The sequence below is a fragment of the Rattus rattus genome, chromosome 3 (assembly GCF_011064425.1).
Source record: "Rattus rattus isolate New Zealand chromosome 3, Rrattus_CSIRO_v1, whole genome shotgun sequence".
NCBI classification, from domain to species: domain Eukaryota; kingdom Metazoa; phylum Chordata; class Mammalia; order Rodentia; family Muridae; genus Rattus; species Rattus rattus.
The window spans coordinates 66220427-66238875 of NC_046156.1; the positions used below are offsets into that span (position 1 = coordinate 66220427).

Here is an 18449-nt window from a genome sequence, read left to right on the forward strand (position 1 = left end):
ATGGGTGAGAATAGGGATTAATTGCCCCTACCAGAATTGGGGCTAGATTTAGAGTCAGTGCCCCTGAGCCAGAGAGCAGCTTATCCAGGCCCTGCCTGGCATTAAATTATCAGGAAAAAGGTCCTAAGATGAGAGTCAGTGAAAGTATCCATCCTCAGGGGCAGCACAGGCAGCCAGGCCCAAGAACACTCCTCTGAGACCATGTGTACACCATGGAAAGTCAAGTTCTGAGGTAAAGAAAGCACACAGAGCTTGAGTAGGTACGGCTCACCAGCACATGCTTGAAGAGGGCGCTCTCCTTGGTGGGCAGCTGTAAGCAGGGCATCATGGCAATGGGGAAGCCTGCTGGAGTGGTGGAAGTCCTGAGTCCCACAGCAGCCAGCAGGTGGTGGTGGTCGGATGGTGTAGATAGTGTGGTGGAGGCAGCAGCTGCGATCAAATTGGGTGTGCGGAAGCATCAGTGGATGTAACGGTGGTGCCCAATGTCAGGCCAGAGGCCACGATCTTGGGTCCTGTGCGCATAAGTGGCCGGCATCTTCAGTCCTCCTCACCACAGCCAGTGCACAGCCAGTGCACAGCCCATGGCGAATGACCACGACTGTGCCCCAGGCCCATGGTGGACTGCAGGCGATGCAGTGATGCAGTGGGAGCATACAACTCCATCCATCTCCACTAAGGCTCCTGGGATCCGCGTGAGCTGCAGGCTACAATGACCACTGCAGACTGGCGGGCGCTGGGGCCTGGCGGGCACTGTGGTGGGAGTGCACAGCTCCATTCCTACCCACTGCAGCTCCGTGTGAGTGCACAGCCCATGGGAAGCAAATGCAACTCTGCCGGCGCCAGAGGACCATGCTGTTGACTGCTGCTGTGGCCTATGGTGCACAGTGGCCTGGCGGCAGGCCAGGTGATTACCGGGAGATCATAAACCTCATACAGGGCATCCGAGTCTCAGCAGCAATGTCAGGGTTTAAATCTTGGCCTGTGCCCAGACAGAACACAGCCAGACAACATGGTTCCACGTGGAGAGGTTTAATGAGAGAGGAAAAGGAGAGGAGAGGAAAGACCACCATGGGCACGTGGAGGGGGTTATGGGGAAGGGGGCAAGAGCAGCGAGGAACAAAGAGTAAGAGGGGGTAAGAGGGGAGGAAGAGCCATTTTCATTAAATTCTAAAACATCTTTAATTTTTTCTTCATTTCTTCCTTGACCAAGTTATCATTGAGTAGAGCGTTGTTCAACTTCCACGTATATGTGGGCTTTCTGTCGTTTTTGTTGTTATTGAAAACCAGCCTTAGTCTGTGGTGACCTGATAGGATACATGGGACTATTTCAATCTTCTTGTATCTGTTGAGGCCTATTTTTGTCTGATTATATGGTCAGTTTTGGAGAAGGTACCATGAGGTGCTGAGAAGAAGGTATATTCTTTTGTTTTAGGATGAAATGTTCTATAGTTATCTGTTAAATCCATTTTGGTTCATAACTTCTGTTAGCTTCTCTATGTCTCTGTTTGGTTTCTGTTTCCATGATCTGTCCATTGATGACAGTGGGGTGTTGAAATCTCCTACTATTATTGTGTGAGGTACAGTGTGCTTTGAGCTTTAGTAAGGTTTCTTTTATGAATGTTGGTGCCCTTGCATTTGGAGAATAGATATTTAGGATTGAGAGTTCATCTTGGTGGATTTTTTTCCTTTGATGAATGCGAAGTGTCCTTCCTTATCTTTTTTGATAACTTTTGGTTGAAAGCTGATTTTATTTGATCTTAGAATCACTACTCCAACTTGTTTCTTGGACCATTTGCTTGGAAGTTGTTTTCCAGCCTTTTACTCTGAGGTAGTGTCTTTGTCTCTGAGGTGTGTTTCCTGTATGCAGCAAAATGCTGGGTCCTCTTTGCATATCCAATCTGTTAGTCTATATCTTTTTATTGGGGAATTGAGTCCATTGGTATTAAGAGGTATTAAGGGATAGTGATTGTTGTTTCCTGTTATTTTTGTTGTTAGAGGTGGAATTATGTTTGTGTGTCTCTCTTCTTTTGATTTCGTTGCAAGGAGATTACTTTCTTGGTTTTTGTACGGGATAGTTTCCCTACTTGTGTTGGAGTTTTCCATCTATTATTCTTTGTAGGGCTGGATTTGTGGAAAGATATTATGTAAATTTGGTTTTGTCATGGAATATGTTGGTTTCTCCATCTATGTTAATTGAGAGTTTTGCTGGATATAGTAACCTGGGCTGGCATTGTGTTCTCTTAGGGTCTGTATGACATCCGCCCAGGATCTTCTGGCTTTCATAGTCTCTGTTGAGAAGTATGGTATAATTCTTATAGGTCTGCCTTTATATATTACTTGACCTTTTTCTCTTACTGCTTTTAATATTCTTTCTTTGTTTTGTGCATTTGGTGTTTTGACTATTATGTGATGGGAGGAATTTCTTTTCTGATCCAATCTATTTAGAGTTTTGTAAGCTTCTTATATGTTTATGGGCATCTCTTTCTCTAGGTTAAGGAAGTTTTCTTCCATTATTTTGTTGAAGATATTTACTAGCCCTTTAAGTTGGGAGTCTTCACTCTCTTCTATAACTATTATCCTTAGGTTTGATCTTCTCATTGTATTCTGGATTTCCTGGATATTTTGGGCTAGGAGCTTTTTGTGTTTTACATTATCTTTGATGGTTGTGTCGATGTTTTCTATGGTTTCTTCTGCTCCTGAGATTCTCTCTTCTATCTCTTGTATTCTGTTGGTGATGCTTGCTTCTATGACTCCTGATCTCTTTCCTAGGTTTTCTATGTCCAGGGTTGTTTCCCTTTGTAATTTCTTTATTGTTTCTATTTCTGTTTTTAAACCCTGGATGGTTTTGTTCAATTCCTTCACCTGTTTGGTTCAGTTTTCCTGTAATACTTTAAGGGATTTTTGTGTTTCCGCTTTAAGGGTTTCTACTTGTTTACTTGTGTTGTCCTGTATTTCTTTAAGGGAGTTATTTATGTCCTTCTTAAAGTCCTCTATCATCATCATAAGATGTGATTTTAAATCCAAATCTTACTTTTCAGGAATGTTTGGATATCCAGTATTTGCTTTGGTGAGAGAACTGGGTTCTGATGATGCCAAGTAGTCTTGGTTTCTGTTGCTTTGGTTCCTGTGCTTGCCTCTTGCCATCAAGTTGTCTCTGGTGTTAGCTTATCTTGCTGTCTCTGATAGTGTCTTGACCCTCCTGTAGGCCTGTGTGTCAGCACTCCTGTAGACCTGCTTTCTCTCAGCCGGATCTTGGAACAAAGAGCTGCTTCTGGGTTTGTGTGACCTGAGGCCTCCAGGTGGGCTGCTCAGTGCAGAAGAGTCAGTCTAACCTCTGCTCTCAGGTGTGTAGGCACTCCTGGTGACTGGCTTTCAGCTCTTGGCACAGACAAAAGCCTGAAGAGTTCCTAGGTCCCTGTGACCAGAGGGCACAGATGGCACTAAGCGGTTTCCTCTTGGGTCAGGAAGGTGGGCAGAAAGTAGTTGTCTCCCCAGTTCTCAGGATTGTCCACACTTCTCAGGGTCCAGGATTTGAATGCAGGGAGCTGTGGGACTGGTTCAGTTCAGTTCTGGGTGCAGGCAGAAAACAGCAGGTTCCTGCCACTGACTGCTCCTATATTTCTGTATCCAGAGGCCACTATGCAGGTTTCTCTTGGGCCAGGAATGTGAGCAGAAGTGGGTAGAAGTGGAGGTCTCCCCTGAGCTCTCAGGAATGTCTGCACATCTGGGAGTTCAGCTCTCTCCCCCACGGAATTTGGGTGCAGGATGTTCCTCTTTTCAATAGGATTCAAAAGTGACAGCAAAGAGAGTATCCCTAAGATTCCTCAGCAAGGGGGTGCCAGCCACTTCCTAGTGCCAGCTAGTCCTTCGTGTCCCAAGAGTGCTTCCCTGGACATCTCTAATCTACTCTAGGCCTGTGATGGACACACATTTCCATGAGGAAAGGCCACTCACCTGATGATTTCTGACTAACTGACTCAGCATAAGGCAGTGAGAAAAGAGGCAAGAGGCATTATCCAGGGAGGTCCTACTGTGTTGGGAAGAGTTCCCACCATGGCTGGCCATCATTTTACTGAACTGCCCTCCAAAGAAGACATTGTTCTGATGGAGAAGTCACACATAGTTCTGTCCTGGACATTTCTTACCTGCTGTGGGAATGGTGTGCTGGCCAATGACAGTCTTCTTTACCAAAGAGAGAATAGTTTGCTTTGACCTCTGTGACTAAGAAGGACAAGCTGTTTCCCCCTGGGCCCCATGCACATTTTCTGTGTCTGCAGCATTCCTGCTGCATAAGGCCTCAAGAAGGGGGCTGTCCTTTCAGCCAGCTCTTTTATTTACTGGATGTTTGAAACGGGATAAGGAGATGCCACGTCAGTGGCTCTGAACCTGTTTGGGGGGCCACATTTCATGGTGTTCTGCCTTCCTCAGCTGAGTGGAGTGCTTGTGAGTAGCACATGCCTGCCCTCTCTCCCTCTGTCCCCGTCAGTCTGCTGTGTCTCCTTCATTTCTTTTCTTTTTTTTTCTCCCCGCATCGCTGGTGCTTTCAAAGCTGCTCTTCTATAGTCTTCTCTTTCTGTTTATAGAATGGTTCCTGTTTTAATCTGACTGACCCCTATCAATTCCTAGCAAGGATCGGTTTCCATGTTTTTCCATGTGCCGCGACTCCTGTTCATTTGCTCCTCATTAACAATACCATGTTTCATCACCCAGTTCTACTTATTGATCTATTTGTTCAATTTATTTTTTCAACTTTTTATTGACTCTTTGTGAGTTTCACATGATGGACCCCAATCCCACTCATCTCCCCATCCCTTCCTAGCTGCCCTCTATCCTTTGGACCTTCCTGCCAAATGAAAATAAAAAACAAAGCAAATATTCACTGTAATGAATGATTGGTCTGGTTCCAGGCCTCTGGCTTCGGCTACACTATCAATACCTCATCCTCACTGGGACTCCTCTAGAATATGCTGTTGTTGTTGTGAGTCATTGAGATCCAGCAGCATTAAATCTGCAGGACCAGCCCTTTCGCAAAATCCAGCACTTCATAGAGGAGGTAGATGTTGAGGTGAGACAACTCAAAAGCCGTAGATCTGGGCCTGGGCAGTAGCTGAGTTGCTCAACCCACCAGCTCTCCCACAGTTGATCCTGAGCATTTCTAGCCACAGGGTGTTGCAGTAAATTCTCCAACCCAGACAAGCCCGTGTAAACAAAACACAACTCAAATAATATGAATACAAACTGCGTGCCTAGATTGGGCAGATCCATCACTGCACTACTTTATTCCCCAGCTATGGGATCCCTTATAACTTGCCGTTTCTCTGGCCACATGCGTCATCTCCATCTTCCTTTCACCTCTTCTCCTCCGTCTTCCCCTTCTCCCTTCCTCTCTCTACCCCCAACTCTTCCACTCCACCTTCCCTCCCCTGCCCAATCACCGGCTCTAGCCTTCATTTTACAAGTTAAAATCGGGAGAAGGTCCCAACGAAGTCACCTGAGTAGTGTTTCACTCCTCTTCCTAGGCATCCCCTCTTGGGAAATCATAATTAGCATCAAAATACAAACAGCACCAGGACAACCCACAACGGGGAAATACAAATGAAAACTTTTTTGAGATTTTATTTCATGGGGTTGGGGATTTAGCTCAGTGGTAGAGCGCTTGCAAGGCCCTGGGTTCGGTCCCCAGCTCCGAAAAAAAAGAGATTTTATTTCACTGTAGTCAGAATGACTAAAGTTTTAAAAAAATATATGAAAAATGCTGGGTTGGATGTGAGGAAAGAGGAACACTTATTCAGTGTTTGCGGAAGTGCAAACTGGTGTGGTAACTATGAAAATCCAAGCGGTCTTTCTTCAAACAGCTCAAAATAGGACTACCCGTGTGATATATCCTCGGGAGATACCCACTCATCTGTGTCTGACGCTCTTCTACTCACTATAGCCAAGAAATGGACAACCTAGATGTTCACCAGCTGATGAGTAGACAATGAAAAGGTGGTATGTCATTCAGCTGTTGAGGAAAATAAAATTATGGAATTTTCAGGATGGAGCTGGGAACAATCATTCCAATGAGAAAACCCAGAGCCAGGAGATAAGTATCGCGTGTCCCTGCCCACCTGCAGACATTAGCTTTGAATATTCAGACATTTATGTTTCATTTGGAACATTCGTGGGTGTTGGGGAAGTCACTCAGGGGCTATTTGGATGGACTTTCAAGATAGGGGAGAGAGAGCATACTTTTATACGGGGTTAAAAGAGAATAGTGGAACAGCAAGGGTTAAATATGAGTGGAAGTGTGGAGGGTAGGGTACAGGGGATGTGACAAACACTGAAGACCTTTCAAAAACAGTCACATGGAAACCCAATACAGTAGAAGTTTCCTGAAATAGATCTATATATAAAATTTAAGATCTATACTTAAAATGCAGGCTATGGAAGAATTTCCCTATAATGTAGTTCTCAATATTTCTAATGGAATTGACCCTTTAATATACAGTTCCTCATGTTGTGGTGACCCCTCCAACCATAAAATTATTTTCATTGCTACTTCATAACTATAATTTTGCTACTTTTATGAATCATAATGCAAATATATGTCTTAGGTGACCCCTTGTGAAAGGCTCATTTGACCCCCACAAGGGGTTGTAACACAAGTTGAGAACCACATTATAGTATGGTATAGTGTGCGTTAACAATACTCCTACTAGACCCAGAGGCGAACAGATAAATCCAGCGGCAGGGATAGCTTACTTCTTTTGAAGTTGTTGTCCAGTGAGAAACCATAGACCTCCAAACATTACAGGCCACTGTGATTGCTCTTGGTTACCCTCTAGAACTTGATGATCAGACGTTTTTGCTGACACCACGTGCCGAGTCACAGAACACAGAGAACCCAAACTGGTTCTGGGCTGAATCCTCATCCCTAGTGATTACATTTCATAGTGCTAGAAATGCTATGCACACTACTGAAGGAGGAAGAGAAACACCAGTCATAGCCTGCAAGCTACAACATTGACTGGTCTGGCAAGACATGCCCACTGGTACCACGTTGACACAAATATGTGAGTAATCAACCACTTTCTGATGGTATTTTAAGTCCTGTTCCAAAATATGAAACCTATACCTGGCACCAAGAACTTATGGCTAGACAGGTCATAGGCTCTAGGAGAGAACCTATTATATTGCTATTTGGACACAGTATTAAACCAAGACATAATAGTGTATCTCAACTCTAGTCTGGGAAGCTCCTACTTACAGCAGATGCTGTTTAACAGAAACCCATCAACAGGTGAGGGTAATAGACTGTGAAGTATTCAACCTTAAATGATGGGAATCTACATCACGCCTCCTTCTCCTAGGACTCGGGAATCATTGTGGAGGAGTGGGGGTGGGGAGGGTCTAGAGCGATGACTACAAGAAAACACAATGTCTCCTGGACATAGTAGGAGAGCTGCACATATAAACTCACAGAGGTTGTCCAAGGCCTGCATGAGCCCAAACCATACCAAAGCAGATCCTAGAGATCCCAGTCATAGAGCAGTTGTCAGCTTCTGGGGGAGGGCGATACACTACATGGAAGACCATTCATCCATTAATATTTGAGCATCACAGGTTCATCTTTTTATTATTATTAATCATTTTATTTGTTTAAAATTCAAATGTTATCCCCCTTCCCGGTGCCCCTCCACGAACCCTTCATCCCCCCTCCCCTTTGCCTCTAAGAGGGTGCTCCCCACTCACTCACCCACTCCTGCCTCACCCCTCTAGCATCCCCCTTCTCTAGGGCATCAAACCTCCTCAGGACCAAGCACCTCCCCTCCCACTGATGCCAGATAAGGCAGTCCTCTGCTACATGCATAGTGGGAACCATGGACCGGCCCATGTATACTCTTTGGTTAGTGCTTTAGTCCTTGGGAGCTCTGAGGGGTCTGGTTAGTTGAACTGTTGTTCTTCCTATGGGGTTGCAATCTCCTTCAGCTCCTTCAGTCCTTCCCCTAACTCTTCCATTGGGGTTCCTGGGCTCAGTCTGATGGTTAGCTATAAGTCCCTGCATCTGTCCTAGTCAGGTGCTGCCACAGCCTCTCAGAGGACAGCCATACCAGGCTTCTGTCTGCAAGCACATCTTGGCATCCGCAGTAGGGTCAGGGTTTGGTGTCTGAGAATGGAACAGATCACACAGTAGGGTGGTCTCTGGATGGCCTTTCCTTCAGCCTCTGCTCCATTTTTGTTCCTGCCTTTCCTTTAGACAGGGACAATTCTGGGTTAAAAATTTTGAGGTGGGTGGGTAGCCCAATCCCTCACTGGGAGACCATTCCTATCTACTGGAGGTGGTCTCTTCAGGTTCGTCTTGATAATTTTTTAAATTTTTCATTGTTTATTATCATCCCCCTTCCTGATTTTGCCTCCAAACGCCCCCTATTCAACCCCTCCCCCTGCTTCTATGAAGGTGCTCCCCCACCCACCCACCCACTCCCCACTCACCACCCTAGCATTCCCCTATGCTGGGGCATCAAGCCTTCACAGGATCAAGGGCCTACCTTCACATTGATGCCAGATGAGGACATCCTCTGCTACATAAGCAACTGGAGTCATGGGTCCCTTCATATGTATTCTTTGGTTAGTGGTTTAGTCCTTGGGAGTTCTTGGGTGTCTACTTGCAGGAATGACATTAGCTGAAATACCCAACGAAGGGGAGAGAGAACCTGTAGACCATATCCAGAGCTTATGCACAGCCCCCTGGTTGAGGGACGGGGTCACCCAACCTTCTCAAAACTTTAACTCAGAATTGCTCCTGTCTAAAGGAAATACAGGAACAAAGAGTGGAGCAGAGACTGAAACAAAGGCCATCCAGAGACTGCCCGACCTGGGGATCCATCCCATCTGCAGACACCAAAGCCAGACAGTATTGCTGATGCCAAAGAAGTGCTTGCTGACGGGAGCCTGATATAGCTGTCTCCTGAGAGGCTGTGGCAGAGCCTGACAAGTACAGATGCAGATGCTTGAAGACCATTGGACTGAGCAGGGGGACCCCAATGGAGGAGTTAGAGAAAGGACTGTAGGGGCTGAAGGAAGAACAACAATATCAACAAACTTAATAATTTTTTTTAAATGGAACAAATTCGGGTGGATTTGTAAGGGAGGATGGTGGATCTAAGAAGAGCTGGGGGTCGGGAGAAGATGATCAAAACATATTACTTGAAACCCAAAGAATTAATGTTTTTAAATGGATAATCTAGAATGGGTCTAGGGAGAATCTGGAAATCATGTGTTTCCAAGGTGAACCTGAGTGCACAGCCTGCTCCCCACTGCAGCTCTAGACAGCTGCTCTCCTCTAGGTATATGAAGACATGAGCAGGGACATGCCATTCCTCCAGACTCCAGAGGATACATGTAAATGTTTCTGCGGGATGTCCGAGATTCTTGTTTAATTTATTAGGAGAAAGCTAAAGGCAAGCACACTAAAAACTGCTTAAAGATGTCCCTTGCTTCCCTCCCTTGTCCTTTGATAAAGTCTTGGTGTTTTGTAACAAAACCCCGATGTGCAAGACAGGTTAACATTGATGGCATTAACCTGTTTCACAGCAAATATTGAAGTAATTTCCTTCCCAGGCTTTAGTGTTTCCTTTGGAAAATAGTAGTCCCTTGTAAACAGCTGATATCAAAAATTATACAGTGATGAGCTAGGTACAGTGGAAAGACGAGAGTTTCTATCAGCCGCTCACAATAACATAAACCAAATAAGATCCTATACTGCAGTTTTCTTTAAACTATCTCTTCTCAGTCTCAGAGAAGGTGTCTTGATATGGCCCTTCAGGCTATAAGGCCTCAGCATCTGTGTCACACGCATCTTAGTCTATACATAAGTATATTAACATTCATATAGAGATATTACCCCATGCTGCCACAGACAGGCTTTGAGTTTGGAGGGCAGCTGCTCCGTTTCTAGGTTCTTGTGCCTCTGCAATAAGTTTTCACAGCGGAGAGTTCTAAGAAAGGAGATGCTTTACTAAAGGAGAGAGGGGTACAAAGGAGCTTAGAGGTGTGTCAGGCTGTGGCCTGTCCCCAAGAGGACAAAATGGTGAGTACTTCTGAGAAGAGGACTAGAGATCCTTTATGGCTCGTTAATACAGCACCTCCTCTCAGTGTTCTGTGAGTCACGGGCATGCTCTATGGAGTGAACGAGTTCCTGAGAATAAGGCTTCCCGGCATTCCTCTGCTGCAACCATTCATGTTAATACCCACCCCTATTCTCCTGCCTCAAGTCTTTCATTTATAGTCAGATGGAAATTCCACCACCGAACTAACCTTATGTCACTGATTACAAAGTATTGATATTTGCCAAGTGACAAAGGTTAGTATTAAAATCCTAATACCAAGTTTAAAATACAGCCAGTTATTAATTACTTACGTTATTTTATTTATTAATATGTAACATCATGGTTTGAATATGCTTGGCCCAGGGAGTGGCACTATTTGGAGGTGTGGCCTTGTTGGAATAGGTGGAATAGGGCGTGGGCTTTTGCATGCTAGTCCTAGCTGCCTGGAAGTCAGTATTCTGCTACCGGCCTTCAGATGAAGATGTAGAACTCTCAGCTCCTCCTGCACCATGCCTGCCTGGATGTTGCCATTTTCCCATCTTGATGATAATGGACTGAACTTCTGAACTTGTAAACCAGCTTCAATTAAATGTTGTCCTTATAAGAGTTGCCTTGGTCATAGTGTCTGTTCACAGCAGTATGACCCTAAGACAGCCACCCCAATGTGACTAAATGTTAAGGATGGATGGATATGAATGAACAAAAGGACACAGCGGAACTGTAAATTAGAGTGTATCTTAAAATTCTTATGTCGAGTACACTGTCACTGTCTTCAGACACACCAGAAGAGGGGATCAGATCCCATTACAGATGGTTGTGAACCACCATGTGGTTGCTGGAAATTGAACTCAGGACCTCTGGAAAAGTAGTCAGTGCTTTTAACCGCTGAGCCATCTCTCCAGCCTATGGATACAGAAAATGTGGTTCATTTACACAATGGAATACTATTCAGCTATTAAGAATGAGGACATCGTGAGTTTTGCTGTCAAATGGATGGAACTAGAAAATATCATCCTGAGTGAGGTACCTCAGACCCAAAAGGACATGCATGGTAAGGACTCACTAATAAGTGGATATTAACCAAAAAAAGTACAGATTACCCAGGATACAACTCACAGAACTCAAGAAGGTTAACAAGAAGAAGGTCCCAAGTGAAGATGTCTGAATCCCACTTGGGAGGGAGAAGAAAGGAATCACAGGGGGGCAGAGGGAGTGAGGGAGATGGGTGGGAGAGGCAACTGAGAAGTGAAAAGAGGAACATGCTCAGGTATTGGGGGAGAAAACAGGAGCGAAGCTCTGAGGGACAGGAGAATGAATGGAAACAGGTGACTTCAGGAGGTAGGAGGTGGGGGGACCCTCTAGAATGTACCAGAGACTTGGGGGGTGAGAGACTCTCAGGACTCAAAGGAAGGGACCTGAGATAAAATGCCCAACAGTGAGGAGAGGAAACTTGTAGAGTCCACTCCAGTAGAAAGACAGGGCATCAAGTGGGGAATGGGGTTGCCATCCCACAGTCAAAAACTATGACCCACAATTTTTCCTATCTAAAAGAACTGCAGGGACAAAAATGGAGAAGAGACTGAATGAAAGGAAGTCCAGTGACTGGCCCAAATTGGGACCCATCTCAAGGAGAGGCTCCAACGCCTGACACTATTACTGATGCTATGGTGTCCTTACAGACAGAAGCCTAGCATGGCTGCCCTCTGAGAGGCCCAACTAGCAGTTGACTGAGACAGATGCAGATGCAGACATTTACACCCTAGCAAAGGACTGAAGACAGGGACCCCATGATTAAATTAGAGAAATTAGAGATTAAATTAGCTGGAAGAAGCTGAGGAGGAGGATGACCCATAGGAAGACCAGCAGTCTTAACTAACTTGGGCCCCTGAGATCTCTCAGACACTGACCCTCAACCAGGCAGCATACACTAGCGGGTCCAAGGCCCCAAACACATAGACAGCAGAGGATGCCTGGTCTGGCCTCAGTGAGAGAAGATGCATTTAACCCTCAAGAGACTTGAGGCTCCAGGGAGTGGATTGCAGGATTGGGGAGCTGGGGTGGAGTGGGGACATCTTCTTGGAGATGGGGAGGAGGAATGGGATGAGGAACTGTATAAAAAAGATTAGAGATAATTTCTTCAAATTTCTTATGTGCTTTCTTGAGAAGCACATAGTGGTGCATGCCTGTAATCCTAGAACTTGGAAAGCTGAGGCAGTAGGATTGCCACAATTATGAGATGAGCTTGGGCTACACAGGGAACCTGGGTCACACAGAAAGCCTTTGTCTCAATACAACAACAAAAGAATTCTTGTTTATATAAGAGGATTAAGCCTCTGATTATGATACTTAGGTCTTAAAAATATTATTAGCAGCTGGATATAAAGATAATGGACATTAGGATAACATAGGAAGGAAAGGAAGCCTTGCACTTGGACTCTGGCTGAGGGCTCTCATCAGATGACAGTTGAGAATTTCAGCACAATTAGCATCTGTTGTGGAAGTTGCTTACATAGGGATATTTCAATAAAATGATCAAATAACAACAAAACATAATTAAGTCCTAAGTATTAATTATGTTTGAATATGACCTTTCTCTTTCCCAGTTACAAATCTTCGAACTTCAAGATGTATCAAAAAAAACTAATAGATAAATAAGAGAATAAAATATAAAACTGTCTTAACTTGTGCAACCCTTGTGATCCATTTCAATTTCCAGAAAGCCACCTGTATCTTTTATTTAAAAAAAGAAAAAAGAAAAACATGATGATGATGAAGAAGAGGAGGAGGAAGGAGAAGGGGGGAGGAGGAAGAGGAGGACGGGGAGGACAAGGATGAGGAAGAAGAGAAAGTCTCTTAGCAAACTTTCGAGATGTAACTTGAGAGCAACCAAAACTGTCCAATATCTTCAGCTGAGACATTTGAATGTGGCTGCCTTGAGACCCCCATATCTGTGCTCTTGGTATTATCTTATTTTCCCCTTTAGTTTCTCTCTTTCCATATAAAGTAAATGCATAAATCTATGATAAATTTATTTTTAAGAAGCTCCAATTCTGCCTCACAATCACTTCTCTCAAAATACTTTCCTGTGTTAAACCCAAGAATCCTGTTTCAACCCCCAAGTAGAATTCTTCAAAAATAATTCATCAGGATGCATGGAAATAAACCCACCGACTTTAACAAACCCATTTCTAATTCTCCTTCTACAGTCAAATTGGGCAATCGTTGAGCTGCCCAGCCCTCTTCCTCCCTCAACCACATGGCTTTAGCCTTTTTACATCACTACCATCTCTACACTTCTGCCCTCTTGCCAAGAGTAGGTAGCATGCTCCAGTAAATAAAGGAGCTGGCCAAAAGGCCAGCCTCCTCCCTGACACAGAGAAGGTGCATGGGGCCCAAGGGGAAACAGCTTGTCCTTTTTTCCCCCAATTTACAAAATGTGTATATTCTGTCATGAAAACTCCACACCAACATTATACACTTGGAAAAATACAAACAGGATATATTACAAATTTATGCAGCAATATACAATAAAAAGCACATTAATCAAGATGCACAAGCTTTTGTAAGTTCTAAACCGAAGGACTTTTCCTTTTTAAGGATTCTGCAGCTTGTCCTTCTTGGTCACACATGTCAAAGCAAATCATCCTCTCTTTGATGAGGAAGACTGTCATTGGCCATTGTGCCATTCCCGCAGCAAGCTAGAAAAGCCCAGGACAGAACTATGTGTGACTTCTCCATCAAGACAATGCCCTCCATAGAGGACAGCTCAGTACAATGATGGCCAGTCATGTGGGGACTCTTCCCAACACAGCAGGACCTCCCTGGATAATGCCTCTTGCCTTTTTTCTCATGGCCTTGTGCTGAGCCACTCAGAAATCGCCAGGTGAGTGGCCTTGTCTCATGGAAATCTGTGACCATCACAGGCCTAGGGTAGATCAGAGATGTCCAGGGAAGCAGCCTTGGGACACGAAGGACTAGCTGGCACTAGAAAGTGGCTGGCTCCCCCTTGCTGCTTCTCTGAGGAATCTTAGGGATACTCTCCTTGCTGTCACTTTTGAATCCCATTGAAAAGAGGAACACAAATATGGGTTAATCAAGATCAAATTACATAAGAATTTGTTACCTAATGCAATGCAGAAATGAAAAACCGATCATGCTAGCAAAAAGCAGGTCAAATCCTAGCCAACAAACTGCCCCAAAGGGTTATGGTGTCTTGCTCATGACTGCATGGCTTGGATGTGGCTGAAGGCAAGTGGGTTGAGGTCTCTGGTCAGCAGGACACAGCCAGCCAAGAGATGCTGCCTCGTCAGCCAGGCTAGCAGGCGTCCTCCTATGGTTCCTCTCTTGGGCTGCCGTCTCCTGTCTGCCTCAGTCTTGGACCTCTCACGGTGTGCAGCTGCAGAAGAGGAGACTGCTGCGGCTTTGGTGAGACCCCAGGGGAGGACACGGAGATGTCCTGTGTATTTCTCAGCTGCCACGATGGCCCACACCACCAGGCCTACTGCTGGGGTTTAAAGTGCATGGACCTCTTTCCTCCTTGCATGTGGTTGGAAGGTTTTTCAATCGCTTTACAATCTGATTCATCTCTGGAATCATCTCCTTAAATTCTCTAACCATTTCCCTCCATTTAATTCTTCTTCACAGACATTCTGACTCCACATAATGTGTCTCTATTTCTGCTTTTAATCAGCACATTTTCTGGACCAACTGTGTGCATTAAGTTGCTGTCTTAATTCAGTGTCAAATTATTGGACATTTAATTAGGGTATGTCTCATCATTTTATAGAGTTTTTATTAGTAAATTTTCTTCTTTGACAATTTCATATACGTATGTTTGTAATGCACTCTGGTTACTCTCCCTACAACTTCTCTCATCAGTCTCCTTTCTTTTTTTCTTGTGAGAGGATGCTTTGCTGAGAACAGACACATAGTGTTTTTTCCGGAAGCTGTCTAGTGAATGAAGGAGCCTGTGATGTTTTGTTAGAGGGAAAGTTTGAGAGGACACGTGATGTTTGGTAAGAGTGTGAGTATACCCCAACAGCAGTGAACTACACTCTGACACTGTCTTGCTTTGCTGGTCTTCACTAACAACACTCTTGGGTTGGTTTGCCTTGCTTTCTTCTCTGATCTTTGCTTGTCATGACTTCGTAAAGAGAAATGCACCAAAGAATTTCTGGTGGTGCTCTGGCTGCTTCTTGCTGCTTTAGCAGCCCTTACCTATACCTATAAAACAATGTTTCCTTAAGTCTTTTTCAAATATCCTTAGTATTATCTCCCCTCTTCCTTCCTAGTCCTTCTGTATTGACATCCGTTCCCCACTTCCCAATTAAAGTCCACTCCCCATTTTCCCCTCCATATCTGCATTTCCTTACTGGCAAAGAAAAGGATGCTAAACCCTTAAATTAGAAGTATTTCTCATTGGGGATTTAGCTCAGTGGTAGAGCGCTTGCCTAGCAAGCGCAAGGCCCTGGGTTCGGTTCTCAACTCCAAAAAAAAAAAATGAAAGAAAGAAAGAAAAAGAAAAAAAGAAGTATTTCTCAGTCATTTATATTTTTTTTGAGAACTTTCCATTTAGTTCCTTGGACCACTATTTAGTTGAATTCTTTGTTTTCTTGGAGTTTAATTTGATTTTCTGGGCATTCTAGACATTAATCTGTCAGCTGTGTATCTGGCAAATATTTTCTTCCATTTTGGGAGCCATCTTTTCACTTAATAGCTAACTTTGTTGTACAGAAATGTTTTTAGTTTCATAATATCCCATAGTATCACAGGTCTTATTTCCTGTGATACTAGAGTCCAATGCAGAAAGCTTTTACCTATACCCAGATGTTATAGCACACACCACACCCTTCCCTTTGGCAGTCAGGGTATCAGGTCTCATATTGCAGTCTTTGATCCATTTAGAGTGGAGTTTTATGAAGGGTGATATATAGTGATCTAGTTTTAATCTTCTACGTGCTGTACATCTTCTCTTTTAACCCTGTTCATGTCAGGACAGTATCAGAAAAAGTAAGTAAACATTTACATTTGGACATTTTTTTTTGCTGTTCATGTTATTAGTCTTCATTTGAAGCCAATTGTCTCTTATATGTTCAAATGTGAAGGACTCATTTAAGTAAGGGCATCTTTGAGATTCCCTCTATATAACCACAACTATACCTCAAAAATGCACCATAATTGTAATCTTCAATCTATTTTTAAAGTATATCTGAAAATTGAAAATTCCATTTCTATATTCTTTACTTTTTTGAAGCCAGTGGTTTGGTAAGTCAATACATTCCAAAAGTTTTTCCTGATGGTCAACAGGATGTTAGAACAGACACAAAGGTAAATAATGAATGACTTCTGAGAGACTAAATCCCAAAATAATTTTTGGCTTTTCTGTAACATTCCAACTCTCCACAACTATGAAGTTCTCATCAGTCAATCGGTCTTGTATAATATTTAAATAGATGGAAATTTTTTTCAAAGAATCTTGGTTTCTGATTTTTCCCCAAAACCATTTTGACAATTTAGTATTTTGGAGAAAAAAATGTAGAAATGCATCCCTCAAAAGCCTCGACCTTTTAGATACTGACTCTTGAAAAGGTGGCAAAAAGAGGGGCTGGTAAAATGTGGTGAATCGTGCAGCATGCAGCTGACCTTCTAAAAGTCCTCTTTAGGGATGTCCCAAAGTTCACTTATCACAGCATTTTCTCTCTTCAAATCTCCTTTCCAACAAGTCTTTGAGTTCCTGATTACATTCCTAATCCCATTCTCTATTTCTCTTGTTCTCTCCCCTCCTTCTAGAACCTTCTTATATATTTTGTTCTGTGTGCTTTTGTTTCTCCTCTCTTAAGAGAAACCCTCAAAGGCTGTTACTTTTGATTCAGAGGCTATAATTGTATGCTCAGCACATTTCTGTAAGAGGTGTACTCCTATTGACTAGGAGTAAAGAGAATTTAGAGTGTAGTTAGTTAAGTACAATCTAGTGGGCAAGAAGGGCATCAGTCCTTTGTTGAAGGAAGAGGATCACACAGTGTAATCAGATTTGAAATTTTGTTCAGATCTGATTAAAACCCAAGAACATATAACTGTAAGACTCTTGCATTTTAGGCATGGGCTTAAGGGTCTTTATTGGCATGGAAACTGTAAAACAGAGGTTGACTTCATTTTCAGCTTGAGGGCCTCTGATCTCTGTGCAGCTCTGGTCCACAAGATCTTGAGGGCCAAGGCTTGACAGGGTGACGACAGGCATTCCTGTCCATTGTTCTGCTTTTAGTAATACCCAGCGACAGTAATGTGAGATTTCTTTTGTGCCCTCTGTAGACAAGGGTGTCAATGTGTTTGCATCCTCAGCAAGAATATGTAAATAGAAGTGGTTGGGTAGTTCTGGAAAATCCCTCAAAGGAAAGGACTGACTCAACTGGGAAGCATGTGTGTTCTTCCTTCTTTATGCTTAGAAGGAGAACTTTGTAGCTGTAGCTTCGATAATAGAGGACATAAGTGGAGAATGATACAGTTGTAAACTAAAAGAAGTCCAGAACATTGAAACAAACAGACCAAGAAATTATTACTATCCTGAACATGTGTGCACCACACTCTGGTGTACCCATTTCAAATAAAGTGTACTACAGGAATTAAAGACACAGATTAACATCAAACATCAATAGTAGATGATTCTAATACTCCACTTTCTCTAGTTGTCAAATCACTTGGGCAAAGAATAAATAAGAGAAAAATCAGAATTAAATGTCATTATACAGTAAGTGGACTTAAGAGATAGGAATATTCCACCTGGACACCAAAAAATACATATTTTACCCATCAGCTCAGGAAAGCTTCTGTAAAAGAAAACACGGAGAGAACAAACAAAAACAAAAACAAACTAACAAGTTCAGAACAACTGAAGTTACCTCCTGTATCCTTTCTGACCGCAATGCAATCAAACCTAAAAACAATAAAAATACAAAGCTCTAGAAAGTACACAAAGTCATGGAGACTTATTAGCACATTACTAAACAATGAATTTAATCATTCATTGAAACCAACAAAGAAAATTAAAAATTTCCAGGAACTATTTGAAACCAAGATCACCAGAGCAAACCCTCTACAATGTATTAAAAGCCGTTGTTGTAAAATTACATTAAAAAGCTGTCTTTTATCCCCACTAGATCCAGCACTGCAGTGCCCTAAGCTATCTCCTGGATATCTTAGTCTCAGGCAGCAAAGCCTCTCACCCGCTCTGTTCCATCCCGTATCACACTGCCAATGGCCTCTCTCTGAGTCTGGCAGCAATCTCTCTACCCATCCAGTTCCCAAGGCAGGCTGCCACCATGGCAGAAATATGCATCCTAATTCTGTGACAGCTCAGTGTCC

The 18449-nt window shown here is 43.4% G+C and overlaps 1 protein-coding gene across 1 annotated transcript in view; it reads left to right on the forward strand.

The window, feature by feature from the left end:
• The first annotated feature begins 326 nt into the window (after nucleotides 1-326).
• The window catches only part of LOC116895806 (Fc receptor-like protein 2), a 73884-nt gene continuing 55761 nt past the window's right edge, over nucleotides 327-18449 (forward strand). The window contains exon 1 of the mRNA XM_032896945.1: nucleotides 327-466. Coding sequence (XP_032752836.1) covers nucleotides 327-466 — 140 coding nt within the window. The remainder of the gene's footprint in view (nucleotides 467-18449) is intronic.